Source organism: Fragaria vesca, linkage group LG7 (assembly GCF_000184155.1).
Source record: "Fragaria vesca subsp. vesca linkage group LG7, FraVesHawaii_1.0, whole genome shotgun sequence".
NCBI classification, from domain to species: Eukaryota; Viridiplantae; Streptophyta; class Magnoliopsida; order Rosales; family Rosaceae; genus Fragaria; species Fragaria vesca.
In genome coordinates this window covers 8,519,877-8,542,379 of record NC_020497.1, presented here as the reverse complement: position 1 = coordinate 8,542,379, position 22,503 = coordinate 8,519,877, and the positions used below count along the sequence as shown (strand labels likewise).

General features: G+C 38.7%; 2 protein-coding genes and 1 pseudogene across 2 annotated transcripts; 1 reads left to right on the top strand and 2 right to left on the bottom strand.

The window, feature by feature from the left end:
• Positions 1–7,719: 7,719 nt before the first annotated feature.
• Positions 7,720–8,928, bottom strand: LOC101300005 (F-box/kelch-repeat protein At3g06240-like). The gene has a single exon (XM_004308480.1). The coding sequence runs from the start codon at positions 8,926–8,928 to the stop codon at positions 7,720–7,722; it is 1,209 nt and encodes a 402-aa protein (XP_004308528.1).
• Positions 8,929–15,493: 6,565 nt separating this feature from the next.
• On the bottom strand, positions 15,494–17,513 carry LOC101299717 (annotated as a pseudogene).
• A 423-nt stretch (positions 17,514–17,936) lies between these two features.
• Positions 17,937–21,064, top strand: LOC101299430 (pentatricopeptide repeat-containing protein At1g71460, chloroplastic-like). The gene is made up of 3 exons (XM_004308479.1): positions 17,937–20,017; positions 20,720–20,897; positions 21,018–21,064. The coding sequence occupies exon 1, from the start codon at positions 17,937–17,939 to the stop codon at positions 19,986–19,988; it is 2,052 nt and encodes a 683-aa protein (XP_004308527.1). The 3' UTR covers positions 19,989–20,017; positions 20,720–20,897; positions 21,018–21,064.
• The last annotated feature ends 1,439 nt before the right edge of the window (positions 21,065–22,503 follow it).

Sequence of the window (22,503 nt, the reverse complement as noted above, 5' to 3'; positions counted from 1 at the left end):
AGTAAGAATCAGGAAGAGCCCTATGATTGATGTAAAGATCAGGGGGAGGTGCGAACTTCAGGGGGAGTCTAGCACATACATACATGTCACTATCAAATGTGAAGGGTTNCGTTGTACTCTTTTCTCCTACGATCAAGGTTCAGTTTTTCTCCCACAGGGTTTTTGTGACTTGACGAGGTTTTTGACGAGGCAACAGATCAGCACCATCGGCATATCAGCGCGCGGCACAAGGGGGAGTGTTCTAGGATATTCTCTATGTGTGCCTTGGCCTTATGCCAATAGGATATGTAGTTAGACTAGATCTATGTATTCATATCCTTACCATATTGGTATTGTGTAATTCCCTATATAAAGGGCTCCTATCAATGAATAAGATGACTCTCTTGCTATCTTTTTGTCTCTACACTTTATTCTTCATCAGTTATTAAAATCTAATAAAATAGATCGATACTCGAAAAATTTGGTCGATTCTTCTACCTACAGACTTTCACATATATGAGATGTAGTAGCTTATAGTGAAGTTTACCTTCCGACAATATGGCTTCCTATAGGGAAGCACAAGCATAAATATGGTTGACCGCGTGGATTAAGATCAAATCCTTACTAAAAATTTGTGATTTATTTACCCTAGTCGTATTTCACTATATAAATCACATCCTACGGCTAATATTTCACAATTATATTTGCTAGATATAGTTGGTTCATACAAATGTACACTTACATATAACCAACAAGTTATACCACATTAATAGATGTGTTGTGGTTTCAATGACTGAAATTCACAAGATAAAAATTCGATCGTTTGATATGATAAGCATACTAAAATATGTCTATGAAAAAAAATTCACCTATTTTCGATAACGTTTAGATCTAGATCAACGTAGTCAACCCTAAATTAACGTCACTTATTACACGAAAACGCTCTTACCTACCTCTTTGTGACTTATTTCGGTTGATTCTTCCATCCACACACTCTCATATATATGACATGCAACAACCTGTATAAAAATTTGGGGAAGTTTATATTTCCACAATAAGGCTCTCCATAAGGAAGCACAAATGTAAATAAGGTTGACCGCTTTGATTTGGGTCCAAACGTCATCAAAAATATGTGATTTCTCTACCATAGCCGTATTTCATTATATTGATCACATCCTACGGCCGATGTTTCAAAATTTATTTGCTAGATATCGTTGGTTTATAAAGATGTATACTTATATATAACTCACTAAACAAGTTATATATAAGTATGACATGTGGGGGAAAAGCTGTTGTACCGGACGGTATAGCATACCGTCCGGATCTGTGCCGTTCAACAGGGGGGTGGGGGGTGGGGTAGGGGGGAGATCGTGCGGTGGAAAACCGACCGGCATAGCATGCCGGTCGGTACAGCAGAATTTTCGCATGTTGTGGTTCCATTTTCCAACATAACACGAATACTATAAATCATGATCATTTTTCAGAAGGTGTAGTTTTGAGATAATGTTCACTTTGAGAACTTAATTAGTTAATTTCACAATTAGTTAAGTACATTTAAAACAAAGAATTTTTTTTCTTCTTTTTGAAAGTTCAATGCCCTAGTTTTGGTTCTAATTGTTGTAGAAACTGCGGAACATATCTAAAAAAAAAAACGAAAGGCTTGCGCCTTATGCTTCAAAGCTACGCCTTAGCATTTTAAAACATCGATTAAATAAAGAGACACAAATTTATGAAATTTAATAAATTCACACAATTCTAACTTTAGAGGAACCGGATCCCATCTAAAGTCAATATACATGAATGAATAAAGCATGAACTTACTAGAGTCCATAATATGAGTCGTCTATCGCAGAACGAGAACTACACACACTACCAGAAAAAAGACTTTAGCTGACGAAAATAAAAAAAACCCGGCCGACGAATTATTTTTTCGTCGGCTCACGTGGACTTTAGCCGACGAAATTTTCCTTCGTTGGCTATGAATTTCGTCGGCTAAAGAAATTTTTTCGTCGGCTTTAGTCTGTGAACTTTAGCCGACGTCTATATAAAAGTTTAGCCGACGAAATATATAATTATAGTATATTTCGTCGGCTAAAACCATCTTATTTGAACGAAATAAGTCATAATTCGTCGGCTAAGATGTGGTTAGCCGACGAATACCCTAATATTTCGTCGGCTAAACCCTAAACCTTAGCCGACGAATACCCTAATATATGACTTGTTGTGTCTCATCGATTTGAAACTATTTTCAGTAGAAGGTCCGGCCAAAATACGTAATTTAGACGGTCCAATGACTTTTTCCGTGCGTTTAGGGGTTTGACTTACGAGATTGACCGTCCGGATCAAGCCCTTAACCTTGTCAGATCAAGTTGAATTTTTTCCCATACATGTATTTTGTCATGATGGTCAGAATCTGACTGTCAGATTTTAGTTTCTCAAGCTTGATCATCACAATCACAACATGCCTACTAATGTTGTATAACTTGTTTACCAAGTGTTAAGTAAATGTTTCATTTCAAAAACAAACTATACGTAGAACCTTCAAACACAAAAAAGTCGTGAAATAAGATATGACCAAAATGGTGAAATACGTCTACGGTTGAAAAATCACAATATTCCGGTAAAGTCTCGGTGCCGATAGTTGCGGTCAATGCAATTTTTCATTCTTTCTCCCTATGGGTAGCCCTATCTTCGGTGGTTATTTTCCGTAAAAATTTTATACGACTTGTTGCGCCTTATCGATTTGAAACTATTTTCAGTTGAAGGTCCAGCCAAAATACGTAATTTAAACGGTCAAATGACATTTTTCGTGCGTTTAGGGGTTTGACTTACGTGATTGACCGTCCGGATCAAGCCCTTAACCTTGTCGGATCAAGTTGAATTTTTTCCCAAACATGTATTTTATCATGATGGTCAGATATGACGGTCGGATTTTCATTTCTCAAGTTTGATCATCACAATCACAATGTGCCGAATGTATAAAAAGTACTATAGCCGACGACATTATTGAAAATTCGTCGGCTATAGTTAATAAAATAAAATAAAACAAATAAATTGAAAATATTAAATAAAAAGTACTATAGCCGACGAATTTCATTACTTTAACCGACGATATTCACAGGTTTAGCCGACGAATTTCATAGGTTAAAATTATAGGGTATATAATCATTTCCAGCCGTGGATTACCATTTAATCCAACGGCCCCATAATCCAACCCCACCCCCAGACCCCGATCCGCGTCACTCTAGTTTCCACCAATCAGCGCTCACTATCCACCTCAATATAAACACCCCCATTCCCCACCTCCCTCATCTCACATCACACCATTTTCTCCTTCCCAAAATTCAAAACCGCCTAAACCCGACCAGACCCGCTTTTTCCGATTCCTAACTGCTTTTCCGATTATCATGGCCGCTGAAACCGCCGTCGTCAAGGCCAAGCGAGCACCGCCAGTTCACCCTCCCTTCTCCGAGGTACGTGAATTTTTTTACTGTGATTTTACCGTTTTTTCCTTGTTTTAAGTTTGATCGGAAAACTGAGTACGTACTACGCAGTCGTTTTGCAGATGATTACGGAGGCGATTGTGGCGCTGAATGAGAGGATTGGTTCAAGCCAGTACGCCATCACCAAATTCATGGAGGAGAAGCACAAGCAGTTGCCTCAGAGCTTCAGGAAGCTTCTGCTTCTCAACCTGAAGAAGCTCGTCGCCTCCGGCAAGCTCCTCAAGGTCAAAGCCTCCTTCAAGCTCCCCCCTCGCTACCTCAGCCACCGCAACCTCCTCCGTAGCAGTGTCCAGAATCGGATATTGATTTAGACAATCTATATGTTGTGTAGTTGATCAATTATATAGTTTTATGTGTTTGTTGTTGATTATATGGAATTATTTTGGTGTATTTTGCAAGTTGCTTGGAATGGTAATTTAGAAATTTTGGGTTTTTTTTTTTACTGGAATAGACTTATAGCCGACGAAACATGTAAGATATTCGTCGGCTATAGTATTTTTACTTTTTTTTATAAGGTTTAGCCGACGAATTATGGTATGTTTCGTCGGCTAAATTCTTCTAAAGCCGACGAAACAGACTATATTTCGTCGGCTATAGTTATTTTTTTAATTTTTTAATTTTTTATTACATAAGTTAGCCGATGAATATCTTAAATATTTCGTCGGCTAAAGTCTCAAACTAAGGTCGACGATACATTTAAAATATTTGTCGGCTTAATTCTGGGACAATAGCCGACGACGTCTTCTAGTTTCGTCGGCTAAAGTCATCGCCGACGACCCTTTCCCGCCGAAACTATAGCCGACAAAGGCTCTTCGGCTAAGATCTTAGCCGACGAATTAAGCTAACAGGCCGACGAAACCTTTTTGTCGGCTAAAGTGCTTGTCCTGGTAGTGACAATTATGAGAGGGGATAATCTTCTACTGTTTCTCTTATATATATATATATTGAGGGAGGATCTAAAGAGGACCTCCTTACTCTAAAGTGCCTTATATTTGCAGATCTGGACAACAGCTCATCTGGGAAAAAAAAACGGGAGAAAAAATTTGTGAACCAAGTCTACATAGAAGCAAAATTAACAAAAATATCGTGAAATAAGATGTGTTCAAAATGGTGAAATACGGCTGTGGTTCAAAAATCACATAAATCGGGTAACGTCTCTGATGTAAAACAGTCAAAACCCGGTATGCTACAGATTTGGCGTTCGATGTCCGATTGACTATTGTGATATATTTTCGGAAGCGTAACGGCCCTACGAGTCAAACTCATCGCTTTGCCATGACATATGGGCCTTTTTGGCCATCCGAGTCCGTTTAGGGCTTTAAAATGTAGTTTTCTTATTTCTGATTAGAGTTGACCGTTTCGATCGAGCCCTTAACGTTGTCGAATCCAGTTGAATTTTTTACCATAGACATCTTTCGTCACAATGATCATATCTGATGGTCGAATTTTGGTTTTTGAATTTTAGTCATCGAAATCACAACGTGTCTACTAATGTTGTATAACTTGTTTAGTAGGTTATAAACTTTTGTGAACCAACTCTACATAGGATGCAAAATTATCAAAAATCTTGTGAAATAAGATGTGTTCAGAATGGTGAAATACGGGTATGGTTCAAAAATCACGTAAACCGAGTAACATCTCGGTGCCGATAGTAGCGGTCAACCCTATTACTGTTATTATTCTCTATGGGGAGCCCTATCTTCGGAAGGTAAATGTCTCAAAATTTTTATATGGGTCATTGCGTCTCATCTACGTGAGAGTTTTTCGTGTGGAAGATTTGACCAAACTATGTAATATATAGGGAGATATGAGCGTTTTCGTGTGATAAGTGACGATGGATTATGGTTGACAGTTTCGATCGAGCCCTTAACGTTGTCGGATCCAGTTGAATTTTTTACCATAGACATCTTTCGTCATAATGATGATATCTGACTGTCGAATTTTGGTTTGTGAATTTTAGTCATCGGAATCACAACATGTCTACTAATGTTGTATAACTTGTTTAGTAGGTTATACAATTTTGTGAACCAACTCTACATAGAAAGCAAAATTATCAAAAATCTCGTTAAATAAGATGTGTTCAGAATGGTGAAATACGGCTATGGTTCAAAAATCACGTAAATCGGGTAACGTCTCGGTGCCGATAGTAGCGGTCAACCCTATTTACCGTTATTATTCCCTATGGAGAACCCTATCGTCGGAAGGTAAATGTCTCAAAATTTTTATATAGGCGGTTGCGTCTCATCTACGTGAAAGTTTTTCGTGTGGAATGTTTGACCAAACTACGTAATATAGAGGGAGATATGAGCGTTTCCGTGAATTTATAGACTTTAGCCGACGAGATATTAAAAAAGTCGTCAGCTAAGGTAAAAAATTGTTTGGCGGTAAACCAAATTTGGAGGAAAATTTTCAAATGACTTTAGCCGACCAAAATATATGAAAAGTCGTCGGCTAAAGTCGAAAAAAAATTTGGCGGCAAACCAAATTTGGGGGAAAATTTTCAAAGAACTTAAACCGACGAAAATATATGATTTCGTCGGCTATTATCAAAAAAAATTTGGGAGTCAACCAAAATTTTCAGAGTTTAGCCAACGAAAATTAAGAATTTCGTCGAGTAAAGTTCTTTATATAGGAGTTTTACCGGAGATGGATGGTAAGAAGTCAGAAAATCAAAAAAAGTTACTGTTTCGCCTGCCGGATTTTCTTCTCGGCCTAGCTCCGCCGTCAAGCCATCGGAGACCGCCACACTTGTCCCAAAAGCTTCGTCGTCGTCTCTACTTCATTGCTGAACAGGTGGTGCATCGAGTGGCGCCGCCGTGAGGGATAAATCGAGCTCCAAAACTCCGATCCGCCGGTTCGGATTCGGTGTGGATCAAATTTCTCTTTCCTCAGGTCACTATTTGGTGAGTTCTATATATGGATAAGTTGAGTTTGATTAGTATGTACTACATTCCCCTAGAATTTGGTAGCTCGATTCGGTGTGTGTGAGGAAAATCGAAGATTTGAAGTTTTTAGGGTTTAAAATTGGGGATTTTTATATTTTGATTCAATTGACTTGTTTAGGCTTAGAATTGGGCTTGGACTTCTTCTAGAAAGTTGTTCGAAATGTTGAGAAGAAGATTCTATCAAATTTTGGTAGTGATTGGAGGTGGCCGAAAGTTTCTGCAGTTTTTTTTCTTCAAAAACCAGCAACTTTAGCCGACGATATTTAAATATTTTAGCCGAAGATATTCGTCGGCTATAATATTTTTTAATTTTTTTATAAGGTTTAGCCGACGAAACAGACTATATTTTGTCGGCTATAGTTATTTTTTAAATTTTTTATTACATACTTTAGCTGACGAATATTGTCGTCGGCTAAAGTCTCAGACTATATATGGTCGACGAAATATTTAAGATATTCGTCGGCTATTGTCCCAGATAATAGCCGACGACGTCTACTAGTGTCGTCGGCTAAAGTCATCGCCGATGATCTTTTCCCGACGAAACCATAGCCGACGAAGGCTCGTCGGCTATGATCTTAGCCGACGAATTAAGCTAACAGGCCGACGAAACTTTAGCTTCGTCGGCTAAAGTGTTTGTCCTGGTAGTGACCGTTGATCCTCTAGATTCATATGTAAGAAACATGACTACAAAATTTCAACTAATTCCATAATCATTTGGTCATTTAAATTGATGTAAACAATTGTAGACCTTTAGATAAAATTAAAACAAATATTGTGCTAATCAAATTAATTGTTAAACATTTTTCATTTTGGCTAATTTTTTGTAGGATTCATATGTGAGTAAGTAGCTAGAGATTTGGTGGTTTTGATTGTCAAAATATATGTTATAACAAAATACATCCTTATTTAAAGAGTTTAAGGATGTGATATCTAAATCTGGACTTTATATATATTACTTGATAAATGGGAATGAACAACCATGTGAACAACCATGTAAAAGCGGGAAGAGCAGGGAAAAACTCACGTTTATATATAGACTAGAACTGCAGTTGTTCTCTCTCATAAAGAGTCCAACTCTAGTCTAATTTCTATCACTTGAGGAGATATCATAATGTATTTCTTGTTATTCATCTCAAATTAAATCAATTGTTACTGAGGTAACAAACTTAGTAAAAGAACGCAGAATCCCCCAGCTAAATAATCAGAGAGATTGATAATGCAAAAAAGAAAGAAGAATAAGAAGAGAGCCTGATTGATCGAGCGGATTGCTCTTCTCAACGTCTCCTGTGTATCTATGTTTGTATTCTCATGATGTTGAGATCCCTAACTGAGACAAGGCTCTCAATGTATACGCCAACTCTACCAACTCTGCCAGTTTCACGAACTGATAACTTTCGGATTTGAGGATCTTCTTCATCAAAATTGTACAGAAGTAACCGTTCTCCAGAAAACATCAAATCATGAGATTCAGTCCAGAAACCAGAGTGGTATAACTCGGTATAAGGAATGGAGACCCTCATTTTAGTCCACGACTCCCTCACTCCATATTCCTTCATGACCCAAAACTCGGTATATGTTTCTACATCATGGGGCTCTTCTGTCGCAAATGTTATGCATAGCCACTCTCTGAAGGCCCCTACTTTTACCAATTGACTGCCACCGGATAATTCAAGCGGTAGTTGAATTTCTCGAGTCTCATCAATCATCGTTGGATTGAAAACTAAAATCACGTATTCTTCATCTCCTTGGACTCTGGCGAAGGGCGCCATCAACCAATGGAAACGACCATGCAACAGGACCCCATTTTCGTTTCGATGCAACTGTGAACTTGCAGGAAAGTAACCATGCGATAATCCTGGTATATGTCGCCAGGAATCAGCTTCGAAGTTAAAGACACTTATCACAGTTCCTATCCGATGAAGGTTTTCATCAGGTACAAAGATGTCTCCCCGAACCAACTGGTACTGAGAAGTGGAGGAATCAAAACCAAACCCATATAGGTGATAATTATAATTGGCAGACAAGTCACGATCTTGTCGTGGTTTTGGTAGATGCTTGGATTCACTTGTTGCAGGGTTAACCAAATATAACTCTGCATTAGATAACTCGAGGAGAATTAGACCATCACAGGAATGGAAGAACGAAACTCGAACACTTGGCTGCTCACGGTAAATATAATCGAGCTCAGTCGCAGCTACTTGTTCATCTGCATCATAATCGTCACCAATATCACCGACATGATTATGATTTTTGAGGAACTCGTCCAGGTCCATAGTGTATAGACCCTTATCTGCGGAGTCGGTAAATATCACTCTTCTTCTTTGGAGGAATACATCTTTGTTCTCAGTGGCTCTATTGATGTGCTTGATAACAAAATCATGATCAGATATCAGGGCTTTCCATGGTTTTGATACACACTTGAAGCGGCATAAGGACTTGGCTGGTAGCCTTAAAAGAATATCATCAATAATCTCGGGTGGAAGCTCGCCATGTTCTTCCATCGATCGATCGTCTTTGTGCCTTCTAGGTTATTTTACTCAGAAGATTAAGGATTCTAATCTGAGTACTGCGGCAGATGCGTAAACCGTGAGAGAGATGTAGTTATATACTTATATATAGGCAAATTTCCTTCAAACAATCAAACCCTAGGTTGCGCAGAACAAGGAATCCCAGTCGAGTTAGATTTCTTGTCCGAGTCTGAGTCGAGTCTGAGTTCAGCTCGTTTGTCACATTAACAGAAAAGGTACAAAATAATGTTGTTCTATACGTACTTCGGCCCGTTAGTTGTCCAGCTCTGCTCTGTCAGCCAAGAGAAGAAACTCAGACGGGCGGAGACGGCAGGTATTGGCTTTCTATTCTCTTTAGTAATGAGATGTAGATTCTGTGGCATTGTTGTGTTTTTAATTTTCAAACTACAAGGGGGAGGGAGACGTATTGATTTGTCAATTTTGTTGATGAACAAAATGAAAACATATATCTGCCCTCATATATATATGGAGTAAATCTTGTTCATTTTTCATTCATTTTTGTTGGGTGCTGTTGTAAGATCAAAATTGGACTCAAGCATTATCTGTTAGCATGAGAATCAATTAGTATTGAACATAGTTTAATTCAACAAGAGGCGTAACACTACCAGGACAATCACTTTAGCCGACGAAAAAGTTTCGTCGGCCTGTTAGCTTAATTCGTCGGCTAAGATCTTAGCCGACGAGCCTTCGTCGGCTATAGTTTCGTCGGGAAAGGGTCGTCGGCGATGACTTTAGCCGACGAAACTAGAAATCGTCGTCGGCTATTGTCCACTATTTAGCCGACGACAGAAGACGTCGTCGGCTATTATCTGGGACTTTAGCCGACGAATATCTTAAATGTTTCGTCGACCATAGTCTGAGACTTTAGCCGATGACGATATTCGTCGGCTAAAGTATGTAATAAAAAATTAAAAAATAACTATAGCCGACGAAATATAGTCATAATTCTTCGGCTAAAGTATTTAAATATCGTCGGCTGAATTATTTAAATATCGTCGGCTAAAGTTGCTGGTTTTTGAAAAAAAAAACTGCAGAAACTTTCGACCACCTCCAATCACCACTAAAATTTGACAGAATCTTCCTCTCAACATTTCGAACAACTTTCTAGAAGAAGTCCAAGCCCAATTCTAAGCTTAAACAGGTCAATTGAATCAAAATATAAAAATCCCCAATTTTAAACCCTAAAAACTTCAAATCTTCGATTCTCCTCACACACACCGAATCGAGCTACCAAATTCTAGGGGAATGTAGTACTAATCAAACTCAACTTATCCATATATATAACTCACCAAATGGTGACCTGAGGAAAGAGAAATTTGATCGACACCGAATCCGAACCGGCGGAGTTTTGGAGCTCGATTTATCCTCACGGCGGACGCCACTCGATGGACCACCTGTCCAGCAATGAAGTAGAGACGACGACGAAGCTTTTGAGTACAAGTGTGGCGGTCTCCGGTGGCTTGACGACGGAGCTAGGCCGAGAAGAAAATCCGGCAGGCGAAACAATAACTTTTTCTGATTTTCTGACTTCTTATTATCCACCTCCGGTAAAACTCCTATATAAAAAACTTTACCCAACGAAATTCTTAATTTTCGTCGGCTAAACTCCTTTGAAAATTTTTAAAATTTTGGTTGACCGCCAAAAAATTTTGACAATAGCCGACGAAATCATATATTTTCGTCGGTTTAAGTCCTTTGAAAATTTTCCCTCAAATTTGGTTTGCCACCAAATTTGTTTTCAACTTTAGCCGACGACTTTTCAATTATTTTCGTCGGCCAAAGTCATTTGAAAATTTTCCTCCAAATTTGGTTTACCGCCAAAACAATTTTGACCTTAGCCGACGACTGTTTTAATATCTCGTCGGCTAAAGTCTATAAATTCACGAAAACGCTCATATCTCCCTCTATATTACATAGTTTGGTCAAACCTTCCACACGAAAAACTTTCACGTAGATGAGACGCAATCGCCTATATAAAAATTTTGAGACATTTACCTTCCGACGATAGGGCTCCCTATAGGGAATAATAACGGTAAATAGGGTTGACCGCTACTATCGGCACCGAGACGTTACCCGATTTACGTGATTTTTGAAATATAGCCGTATTTCATCATTTTGAACACATCTTATTTCATGAGATTTTTGATAATTTTGCTTCCTATGTAGAGTTGGTTCACAAAGTTGTATAACTTACTAAACAAGTTATACAACATTAGTAGACACGTTGTGATTCCGATGACTAAAATTCACAAACCAAAATTCGACCATTAGATATGAACATTATGACAAAAGATGTCTATGGTAAAAAATTCAATTGGATCCGACAACGTTAAGGGCTTGATCGAAACGGTCAACCCTAATCCATCGTCACTTATCACACGAAAACGCTCATATCTCCCTCTATATTACATAGTTTGGTCAAACCTTCCACACAAAAAACTCTCACGTAGATGAGACGCAATGACCCATATAAAAATTGTAGACATTTACCTTCTGGCAATAAGGCTCCCCATAGGGGATAATAATAGTAAATAGGGTTGACCGCTACTATCGGCACCGAGGCCTTACCCGGTTTCCGTGATTTTTGAACCATAGCCGTATTTCACCATTTTGAGCACATCTTATTTCACGAGATTTTTGATAATTTTGCTTCCTATGTAGAGTTGATTCACAAAGTTGTATAACCTACTAAACAAGTTATACAACATTAGTAGACATGTTGTAATTCTGATGACTAAAATTCAAAAACCAAAATTCGACCATCAGATATGATCATTATGATGAAAGATGTCTATGGTAAAAAATTCAACTGGATCCGACAACGTTAAGGGCTCGATCAAAACGGTCAACTCTAATCAGAAATAAGAAAACTGCATTTTGAAGCCCTAAACGGACTCGGATGGCCAAAAAGGCCCATATGTCATGGTATAGCGATGAGTTTGACTCGTAGGACCGTTACGCTTCCGGAAAGGTATCACAATAGTCAATCGGACACCGAACGCCAAATCTGCAGCATACCGAGTTTCGACTGTTCTACATCAGAGACGTTACCTGATTTACGTGATTTTTGAACCATAGTCATATTTCACCATTCTGAACACATCTTATTTCACGAGATTTTTGTTAATTTTGCTTATATGTAGATTTTTGTATTTGTTTAAAACCTACTAAGCAAGTTATACAACATTTTATTGTTTTTCTTTTAGCTGACGAAATAATAGTCGACGACTTTTCTCGATAATAGCCGACGAGATTTTTTTTTGTCTACTAAGGAAAACTTTGGCCGACGAAAAAAAATTTCGTCGGCTATACTATACTTTAGCCGACGAAATTAAAAGTTCGTCGGCTAAAGTTGACCATAGCCGACGAAAATGTAAATAAACCGACGAATGAAAATTTTGTCAGCTAACGTGGACTTTAGCCGACGAAAAAATAATTCGTCGGCCTGGTATTTTTATTTTCGTCGGCTAAAGCCTTTCTTCTTGTAGTGTAAGATTCAAAGCAGTAAGGACATGAGCCGGTAGCAACCATCAAAATGTAAATACTCTCTTTCTTCAAGAGCCAGACTCACCAGGAATAGAGGGTATGCAGCAAGCAATGAGCGGGGGTAGTGCTGAAGTGAAATATATGTTTATGAATAAATCGTTAAGGAAAGCTAATAACATGTCCATTTAGTACTAATTCAAACCTCTTATTTCCCATTCCAATGATAATCTTTTGCATTAGCCCATTCCAATATAAGGTAACTATTTTTATGCCCAAATGCACAAATCTTTATTAAAGTCTTAACAAACCATATTATTTTAAAACTATTTTGCCCCCATCTCTTCAACATGAAAAGACTTGGCTGGAACCTCGGACTCCGGTCACCAGCCGCCGGACACCGGACTCCGGTCACCGACCGCCGGATTCCGGTCACCGGAATTTCCCCAACCGTCGGATTCCAGTCACCGGATTTTCCCTTGTAATCAGTTACTGACCCCCAATAATCAGTTACTGACCAGTTAATGACCCATAATAACCAGTTACTAACCCCTAGTAACCAGTTATTGATTAATTACTGACACCCAGTAACCAATTACTAACCCCTAGTAACCAGTTACTGAACCCCAATAACTTTTAGTTTTCAGTTACTGACACCTAGTAATCACTTAGTTTTCAGTTACTGACACCCAGTAATCACTTAGTTTTCAGTTACTGACCCCTAATAATCTTGGTTACTGACCCTCAATAATCGGTTACTGACACCCAATAATCAGTTACTGACCCCCAATAATCGGTTACTGACCCCCAATAATCTTGGTTACTGACACCCAATAATCAGTTACTGACCTTTAGTAACTCAATTACTAACCTCCAGTGACTCAATTACGAGAAAACAATGGAACAATATAATCACATTTTAAACAAACATACAAGCTTATTAAAGAACCGAACTGAAGAATTCAAAAAAGAAAAAAAGAGACCGATGAAAAAATATGAGAACATCACAAGCCTTTTGACATAGGGAGGCTCGACTTCGTCGGCGTTTCGTGTCAAGCTGAAGGACTCTGGCGTCATCTCAGCCGTGAAAATAATCACAGACATCGATCCAATTCCAAAGTAACAACTTGATTTCCTCCAATCATCATCATTCTCAATTGCTTACCACTAAATCATCATCACCACATGAACTAATCTCTCTCACCACTGAATCATTATCGTATGTGAATCGTCTTCCATCACCGGACCGTCGCCGGTGGAGGAAGAAGCCGGAGCAGGATCTCCAAAGATCACTTCGGCTTGGGCGGCGAAGAGCCAGGTAGGATCGCCTCAGGTTGAGGTAATCAACACATGACCTAATTTGTAATCAACACATAGTCTACCCACCTCATCACTTCCCTCCAGATCCGACTCGGTCCATCTTCACCAAAGATGACCTTGATAGCGGGGACTACGGTAGTGGAGGATTCGGATCTGCCGCAAGACTCAGTCGACAAGCACATCGTGGATTTGGTGATGAAAATCGATATAGTCTCGAAAGAGATCGACGCCTTGCTCAAGGAGCAGAGCGCCTCCTCACTCGTTTGGTTCCACCGGTGAACGGTGTCGCTGTAATTATTAGTTATGATTTGGGGGAGAGAGAGAGAGAGAGAGAGAGAGAGAGAGAGAGAGAGAGAGAGAAACCAGATCGGAAAAAGAGAGAGAGGTTGGACAATGGAAAAGAGAAAGAGATGAGAGTAGTTATGATATGGAGGGTAATGTTGTCTTTTACATCAAAATCATTGAGATGGGTTATATTAAACTTTTTCATTGGAATGGGCTAATAAAACCCTAAGTTTGACTAAATGGGCATTTTCCCTATATATAAAGAATGCAGAATCACTTTTCTCTCCCACCTAGAGAAATGATCTCCCTAAAGAAGCTATGAACAAGACTAACTTCTTGTGGACAAAACCTATGAATAATGAAAAAACAAAGGAAGACACTTATTTCAAAATGGACTGCTGGCACCAGAGCTCAAACTATATCGTAGATACTGAGATGCAATTAAGCAAACACCTATAGAGTAAAAACGAAAGCATGCTCAAATGAAATTTAAGATCTTCATTTCGAGATTAGATACAAATTAAAAAGCCGCATATAAGATTGAGTGTACGTCAAACCAGGGGCGGAGGCAGTGCAGAGGTTGGTGGGGCTCAAGCCCAACCAAGGTTTTTGGGATTGAAAAAAAAACTAAGTGTATTATGTTTTTTTTATTAGATATATATCTTTTTCGTGCATTCAAGCCCACCTAACTTTCATACTTTTACGCATCTCATCTTCCTCTGTATGCGACTACATCTCTACTCTTCAATTCTTCTTCTTATCCTTCTAGTTTTATAGTCTTATCCTGCTTAAATCTCTAAAATTCTTTGAATATAAATTTTCTAATCTTCTTTTTCCTATATAGAATCCGATGAAATATTGGATTTCAGTCTATTCTTATTAGGTTTTCTAATTTGTCTCTTATTTTTAAAATTTTCTTCTACTTTCATTGATGCCTATTTTCATTTCTTTCAAAGACTCGTAATTAACGTATGCTTGAGCTCCTATACTTTGCATGGGTATACAACAAAATTTTTTTTGGCCTTCGGCCAAATTTGAAGCCCACCCCATGTTTAAATCCTGGATCCGCCATTGCGTCAAACAAGTTTTTAATAGTTACGCCCCACTCTGAACTTCGATTCAGAACAGAGTTGAACCAGAAAACTTCAAACTCAGGCCGAAGTAACCTTTTCCACATCATTGAATCAACAAGACCTGCACTGCGAAGAATCCAAATCCACATATTGATTCAGAGATTACTACTATGGGGAAATAGAGACAAATAAAAGTTAATTATTTGATAATAGAAACATATAATGAACCTATGCACAATAGAGCACACAAAGTGCAGTACTTCAGTGCCTGAAAGAATGTGTTGATTTATCTTTTTTCGTTTGGTTATAAGAACACAAACGTTAATTTAAAGAATGGTACGGTGCACAATATATTTGACAATGTTGTCCATGGAAATTCAAACACTAAGAAACTCCACTTCGTCCACCTGTTCATCAGTGGACAAACCAAAAAGAAGCGAAAACAGCTAATAGTGAATGCTTAGACTCCTTTGTATTAGACCAAACCCAAATCCTAAACTAGCAAAACTTAACAATATTATGGCCAAGCTGAAGCCACTGCAAACAATTGCTCCAATCCAAATTTGGTACACAAAACAACAAAGCAATTTTAATTTCTTGTATGATGCAGAATCTGATATTAGCATATACCAACATACCAAACAATTTATTGCTGCATAAGACTTCTCCTTCAACCAGTATCCATATGCCAAGTTGACTACAAACACATAAGAAAGAAAAAAGTAAACTTTTAATGCCAGGGCGATTCTATATTTTATATCAGCAGTGAATGATACAAACAAAGTAGAAAAGACAAGTGCTCCTTCCAAACTCAGTTTTTACCATCATTGGTGCATATCTGAGCGGATTGAATGTGTAAATGGCTATATGCTGCTTACATGTCTAAAATCTTCGGATATTTCCACCTTACAGACTCTAAGTTCATGCAACGTTCTCCTAAGTAATACGTAACAACACCAGAAGAAAAGTAAATGACATGATGATATTACAAACAATTTATATTCGTTAACCTTTACTACGTTTTATCTGGTAAACTCAAACTAATAGGTCTAGGGAGGAGGAAAATGATTGACAAGTCAAACAATTCATCTGAAGAATTAGCCGTATGCTGTTCTGAATGGATAAACTCCTTTAGAATCACACAACAACTGAAATGTGCATAAAAATGAACTAAACAAGAAGAAGTAAACTACCTGCGCCTAGAGCTAGTATATTAGGAAGCGGACAGGTACAATAGAACAGAAGGTCGAACTGAGCTGTACGTAGTCAGCATTACAAAGAAAGCTTCTACTTAGTGTCCAAACTTTTCTCTAACCTGCTAAATTGAAATACTGAACAGTATTACATATCTTACCTAGCTGAATCATGAAAAAACATGAAAATGAAAAGGATTCAACAAGGACATACCTGAAGACGAAAGAAGCATAAAGTAGATAATATAATGCAACCTAATGTCAAACGAACTGGAAAAATACCAACTAAATTCAGTAAAATATCACATATTTCTTTTCAAAAAAAAAAAAATACCACCATATTCTATATAACACGATAAAATCTGAGAACAATAGATGTTCAAAGGGAGCAAAAAGCATACAGAACTTTTTGTTTTTCTTTTTTACAAGCAATTATTAATTTCTGATCCAAGTACACCGGAAGTATACCAGAGCTAACCACTTCAAGAATAAAAGAAAAATAATTTCTCCGATTAACTCCACTACAGTAGATGGCCTTCCAAATTATAATTCAGACAAGCAAGAAGAGAGGCAACATATAAATTTTAAATAAAAAAGGTAATTTTTCTCAATTAACCCCAGAAACAGAAATGAAAAAATGATTACAAAGCCGATCATAAAGTAGAAATCATCAATATTCTTGTCAACCCAAAAAAAAAGAATGATTTCAAGAAACCAAAAGAACTAACCTGTAAAAAGGTCTTTGGCATGTGCAGCAAGTTCATTGCTAGAATAGCAGGAGATGCCAAACTTGATAAAAGAAAAGCACCTAGAATTATAAAAAAAGTAATGAGTTAATACTTTTTTTTGAAAGAGACTGAATACTTAAATCTACTTCCGAAAAAATATTCCAAAAGCAAAACCCCTAATTCATAACTGCACCGGAAACTACGAACTTCTCCAAATCCACTAATATACTCGGCTGAAGCACAAGCCTAGCCCCTATCAAACAGCTTCAAAACTACCAACTCACCGAGAAAAGTCCGAGGAACTAGTCCGGGGAACTCCAAATTATGATCATACTATCAGCAAACCAAAACATCCAAACCAAGCAGTACGTTAGTGGAAACGCGCAACATTTCCCACACCAAAACAACTTCCAAATTCATACAAGTACACTGACATTATTGTTCAAGTTTTGCCGATGATATAGAATATCATGCATTGCCTAAATCACACAAAAGCCACAGTTAGCAAAGCAAAACGAGCTATAAAATTAACAATTGAGAACCAGGGGTTCATGTACTAGGACGATTACAGGCAACTAATTCAAACTATGTGATAGTAAAAGTCTCAGATTTTCGCATTTCCTCAAACGCAGTAAAATTCAATAGAGGTGAAGCAAAACAAGAGTTACCTGAACATTGAAGCTTTCTTCAACCTTCGTGTAACACGTAAAAGGCAGCTACTGATCCGAGTAGCACATCCGCATATGATTATAAAGTTGAAATTCGGGCTGATGAGCTGGGCCGGGTTAAAAGTTCACACTACGACCAATTGTGTACCAAAAATCAATATCTGGGCCTTAGCCTCGGGTCAAAATCAAAACCAGTTTTCACTACCGCTTCACTTCCACTACCGATAAGCCATGGAAGGTTTATCAGTAACCTCACCAAGTCTCTTTCTCCAAATCCACTCTTTCCCGCCAAATTTTCACTTCCCGGCCACCGCCACCAACTATGACAACCTCAACACCCCCCACCACCGCGCCTTCAACCTCCACGCTCTGTCACGCCGCCACCGGAAGCCTCCCTCATTCGAAGAACGCGACGCGTTCCCGGAGTCACTACCGCTCCACACGAAGAACCCACGCGCCGTCTACAAGGACATCCAAAGATTCGCCGCACAAAACAAGCTCAACGAGGCTCTCACGATTCTGGACTACCTTGACCAGCAGGGCATCCCGGTCAACGCCACCACATTCTCCCACCTCATCACCGCCTGTGTCCGCACCAGGTCACTCGACACCGGAAAGAAGATTCACAAGTACATTTGGATCAACGGACTCGAAAGCAGCGAGTTTCTGAGGCAGAAATTGGTGAACATGTACACGAGTTTCGGGGCGGTTGATGATGCACACCACCTGTTTGATCAAATGCCTGGGAAGAATGTGTACACGTGGAATGCGTTGCTGAGAGGGACGGTGGTTGCGGGAGGGAAGCGGTACCGGGACGTGCTGGAGACGTATTCGGAGATGAGGGAGCTTGGGGTGGAGATGAATGTGTATAGCTTCTCGAATGTGATCAAGAGCTTTGCGGGAGCCTCGGCTCTTTCGCAGGGTTTGAAGACGCACGCGCTGTTGGTGAAGAATGGTTTGATTGGGAGTGTGATTGTGAGGACGAGTTTGGTGGATATGTATTTCAAATGTGGGAAGATTAAGCTTGCGAGGTTGGTGTTTGAGGAGGTGGGTGAGAGGGATGTGGTTTTGTGGGGAGCTATGATTGCGGGGTTTGCGCATAATAGGCTGCGTAAGGAAGCTTTGCAGCATTTGAGGATAATGGTGGAGGAAGGGATAATGCCGAATTCGGTTATATTGACGAGTGTGCTTCCGGTGATTGGGGAGCTTTCAGCACGAAAGCTTGGGCAGGAAGCGCATGCCTATGTGGTGAAGACAAAGAGCTATTTGAGGCAGGCGTTTGTTCAGTCTGCGTTGATAGATATGTATTGTAAGTGCGGTGACATGGAGATGGGAAGACGGGTGTTTTATAGTTCGGTGGAGAGGAATGCAATTTGTTGGACTGCTTTGATGTCGGGTTACGCTGCAAATGGGAGGCTGGAGCAGGCATTGAGGTCGGTCATTTGGATGCAGCAGGAAGGGTTTAAGCCGGATGTGGTCACGGTTGCCACTGCCCTTCCGGTTTGTGCAGAGTTGAAGGATTTGAAACGAGGGAAGGAGATTCATGCTTATGCTGTGAAGAATTGCTTCTTGCCCAATGTATCTATTGTTTCTTCTTTAATGGTGATGTACTCCAAGTGTGGCGTCTTGGACTACTCTATAAGATTATTTGATGGAATGGAGCAGAGAAATGTTATTACGTGGACAGCCATGATAGATTCCCTTGTCGAAAATGGGTGTCTAGATGGGGCACTTGGTGTCATAAGGTCAATGCTTTTGTCAAAGCACAGACCAGATTCTGTTGCAATGTCAAGGATGTTGGCTATTTGCGGGGGACTAAAGAATTTGAAGCTTGGGAAGGAAATCCATGCACAAGTTTTGAAAAAGAATTTTGACTCCGTCCCTTTTGTTTCTGCTGAACTTGTGAAAATGTATGGGCGCTGTGCAGCAATTGATCATGCAAAGTCATTTTTCGATACAATTCCAGTCAAGGGTTCAATGACACGGACTGCAATCATAGAAGCTTATGGATATGCTGGGATGTATCAAGAAGCTATTAGTCTATTTGATCAGATGAGATCTAAAGACTTGACTCCAAACAATTTCACTTTCCAGGTGGTTCTATCTATTTGTGACCGAGCTGGATTTGTTGATGACGCTTGCCGTATCTTCCATTTGATATCTCGGAGATATAAAATCAGGGTGACTCAAGAACAATACTCTCTACTCATTGGACTTCTTACTCGATCCGGCCGCGTTGAGGAAGCTCAGAGATTTATTCAAATGAGCTCATCTTTAGTATAACAGTAGATTATTGAGCTTCCCTTTTTCAGGTACAAATTAATTAAGCTCGTGAACATTTTTTTGATTCTTAGTCTTCTGCTATTTCAAAAATATATAGATCCATTGTTTCCTCATGCATCATAGCATCTCTGTTTTGTCAGGAGCATCATAAATGAGAAAATTAGAGATCTGTAGTGTTTTAGATAAATATGCTGGATCTAGAGCCTCGGTTTATGTTGGCAATGTCGCAGTGATTTGTATATAAGTTTTTACTACAACAAAAATGGTTGTGCTTACAGACCTTACTTCATATTCTTCGAGATCCCACTAGATAGTGATTTTGGATATCCTGCTTGAATTGAGAATCATTAACAGATTTGAAACTAATTGTGTTTCCCACTACTAATGAGCTTCATGTGATTGTTTCACTACTATAGCTGTTTTCATGGCTAGCTAGCTAGTAGGCACATATATCAATCAGTCAACTCTGTAACATTAATCATGTTTGCCTGTACCAATACGTTATTAAGCATGAAAAACACTTGGAGCACCCTGTAATAATCAGTGAGCTCTATAATATCTATAGACTACACTATTATTGACTTATTGTGACTGCTGTAAAGTCGGGATTCTTCAATTTGAAAACTGGCTACAAGAAATTTATTATTTTTTCTGTAAACTACAAGAAATATCATGAGCAGATATACTGCTTTTAATTGTTAAACATTCATACTTAACATCTGGAACTCTAGGGAAACCAGTCAGCTACCTATTTTTGAAGTCCAAATTGGTAAGGCTGATGGAATCCACAAGGTTAATCTGCAAAAGCTGCCACAGTTCCTGAAGAACAAGTACTGAGGTCCAAAAATCTACGACAAAACATGACTTGAAGATGCAGTATGAAGGATCAATATACAACAACAAGCACTTGTACTGGATCAAGATGCCAAAACATTTTTTTTATAAACTTCTTATCTATAAGAAAACAATATTCCTCTCAATTCTCTCAGTTATGAACTTATGAAATGCTTTCCTTCTGTGTGTTTGTAGTGTTGGCTAAAAAAAACAAAAGGATACCATGGATCCTGATCGGCCAGACTCGGGGGATCAAGTTATGTGGACTTCCGGACATATATTTGGAGAAGGCGAGGTAACTCATGTTCCTGGCTCGTAGTCCTTTCCTTGATTTTTGAAGTTTAAGCTATCTGCACACAAGTCACTGGCAGCTATGAAAAGGTTGTATGTTTGCCAAAATCTTTGATTCAAATGTGATACTGTTTATGTCATGAACATGTGCCCCAGTTTCCTAGTTGCAATGAACTTTCTTCTTTATCAAAAGAGTTACATGATACAAGTTGAAATGTATCACTGCAATTTATCTGTTTGCCGTAGAAGTCATATGGTAAGATGGTGTAGTTCCCTGCATATTATTAAACATGATTAAGATTAACAAAAGTGAATGTATATATGAATGATTTTTAACAGTGATACATTGGAATTGTAGCGAGCCTATAATTTAATGTAGTACAGTATGGGTCTATGAGAGCAGAGTCTCCTGGAACCCTTCTCTCATCAATTTGAGACTTGGCTTGTGCACTTAAGTGACTTCTTTTTTTGTATATTTTCGGAGAGGTTCATGGATAGTAACGGATAGTAACTTGTCTTTTCCTTATACCTTTACTTGTCTGTTCATATATTCGCTGCTTGTTTCTACTACAGGAGGGTATTGCTGGCTTGAAAACAGAATATGGGATTCTTAGTATGAAGGTAAATGATTTTTTTTATTTTTTATTAACAGCATTGGCTGAAACCCTCAGTTGAGTTCTATTACAAAAAAAATGATCACGTTGTGTCATATAAAAACTGTCATACACAAGGAGAATCTTAAAATTAGTTGGGAGATTTTGAGTTTGGCGTCTTTGCAACTCCTCTCTTAAAGTCATGACCTTGTCCGATGGCCGGACGTTCACCGGAATAGCATCCATGCCCATCCTAGTTATGTTCACTTGGAAACTAGATGGTACCACCATGATAGTATCACCATGAGCTTGACGACAAAAAGAATAACCATGTTGTTGGGAGAAGCCATCCTCTCAAATTTTCTGTTTCAGCTAACTTCTCCCTAATACTTTTCGATTAGGGTATGCATGGGTCAACAACAGAGGTGATCATATTTTGCATCACTTTGAGCTTTATCGTATCTGTGGATTAGGAATCTCTATCACATGAACCCGCCCTAAATTCACAGGCCACCTAGCATTACAGAATCACAAAATAAAATTCAGTTATTTCAGATTTGAATTGAATGACCACAAACACCAAAAAAAGCAATGAGGAACTGCTAGCTCACTATTAGAATGGCCTGATCTCCCAAATGTCATGAGCTCATTTTTTGTTATAAGCATGAAATAGCTAGTTTTGCATCGCATCTTATTTCGCAACCACAGCGCAATCGATTAAGATATGCTTTGAAATCATGCAACTATCACCTTAATAGCGTAACAATTATAAACGTGACTTAACACAAAGAGGTAAA

Excerpts from the sequence above, each read along its gene's own strand:
- LOC101299430 (XM_004308479.1), top strand. The coding sequence starts at position 17,937 with ATGGAAGGTTTATCAGTAACCTCACCAAGTCTCTTTCTCCAAATCCAC.
- LOC101300005 (XM_004308480.1), bottom strand. The coding sequence starts at position 8,928 with ATGGAAGAACATGGCGAGCTTCCACCCGAGATTATTGATGATATTCTT.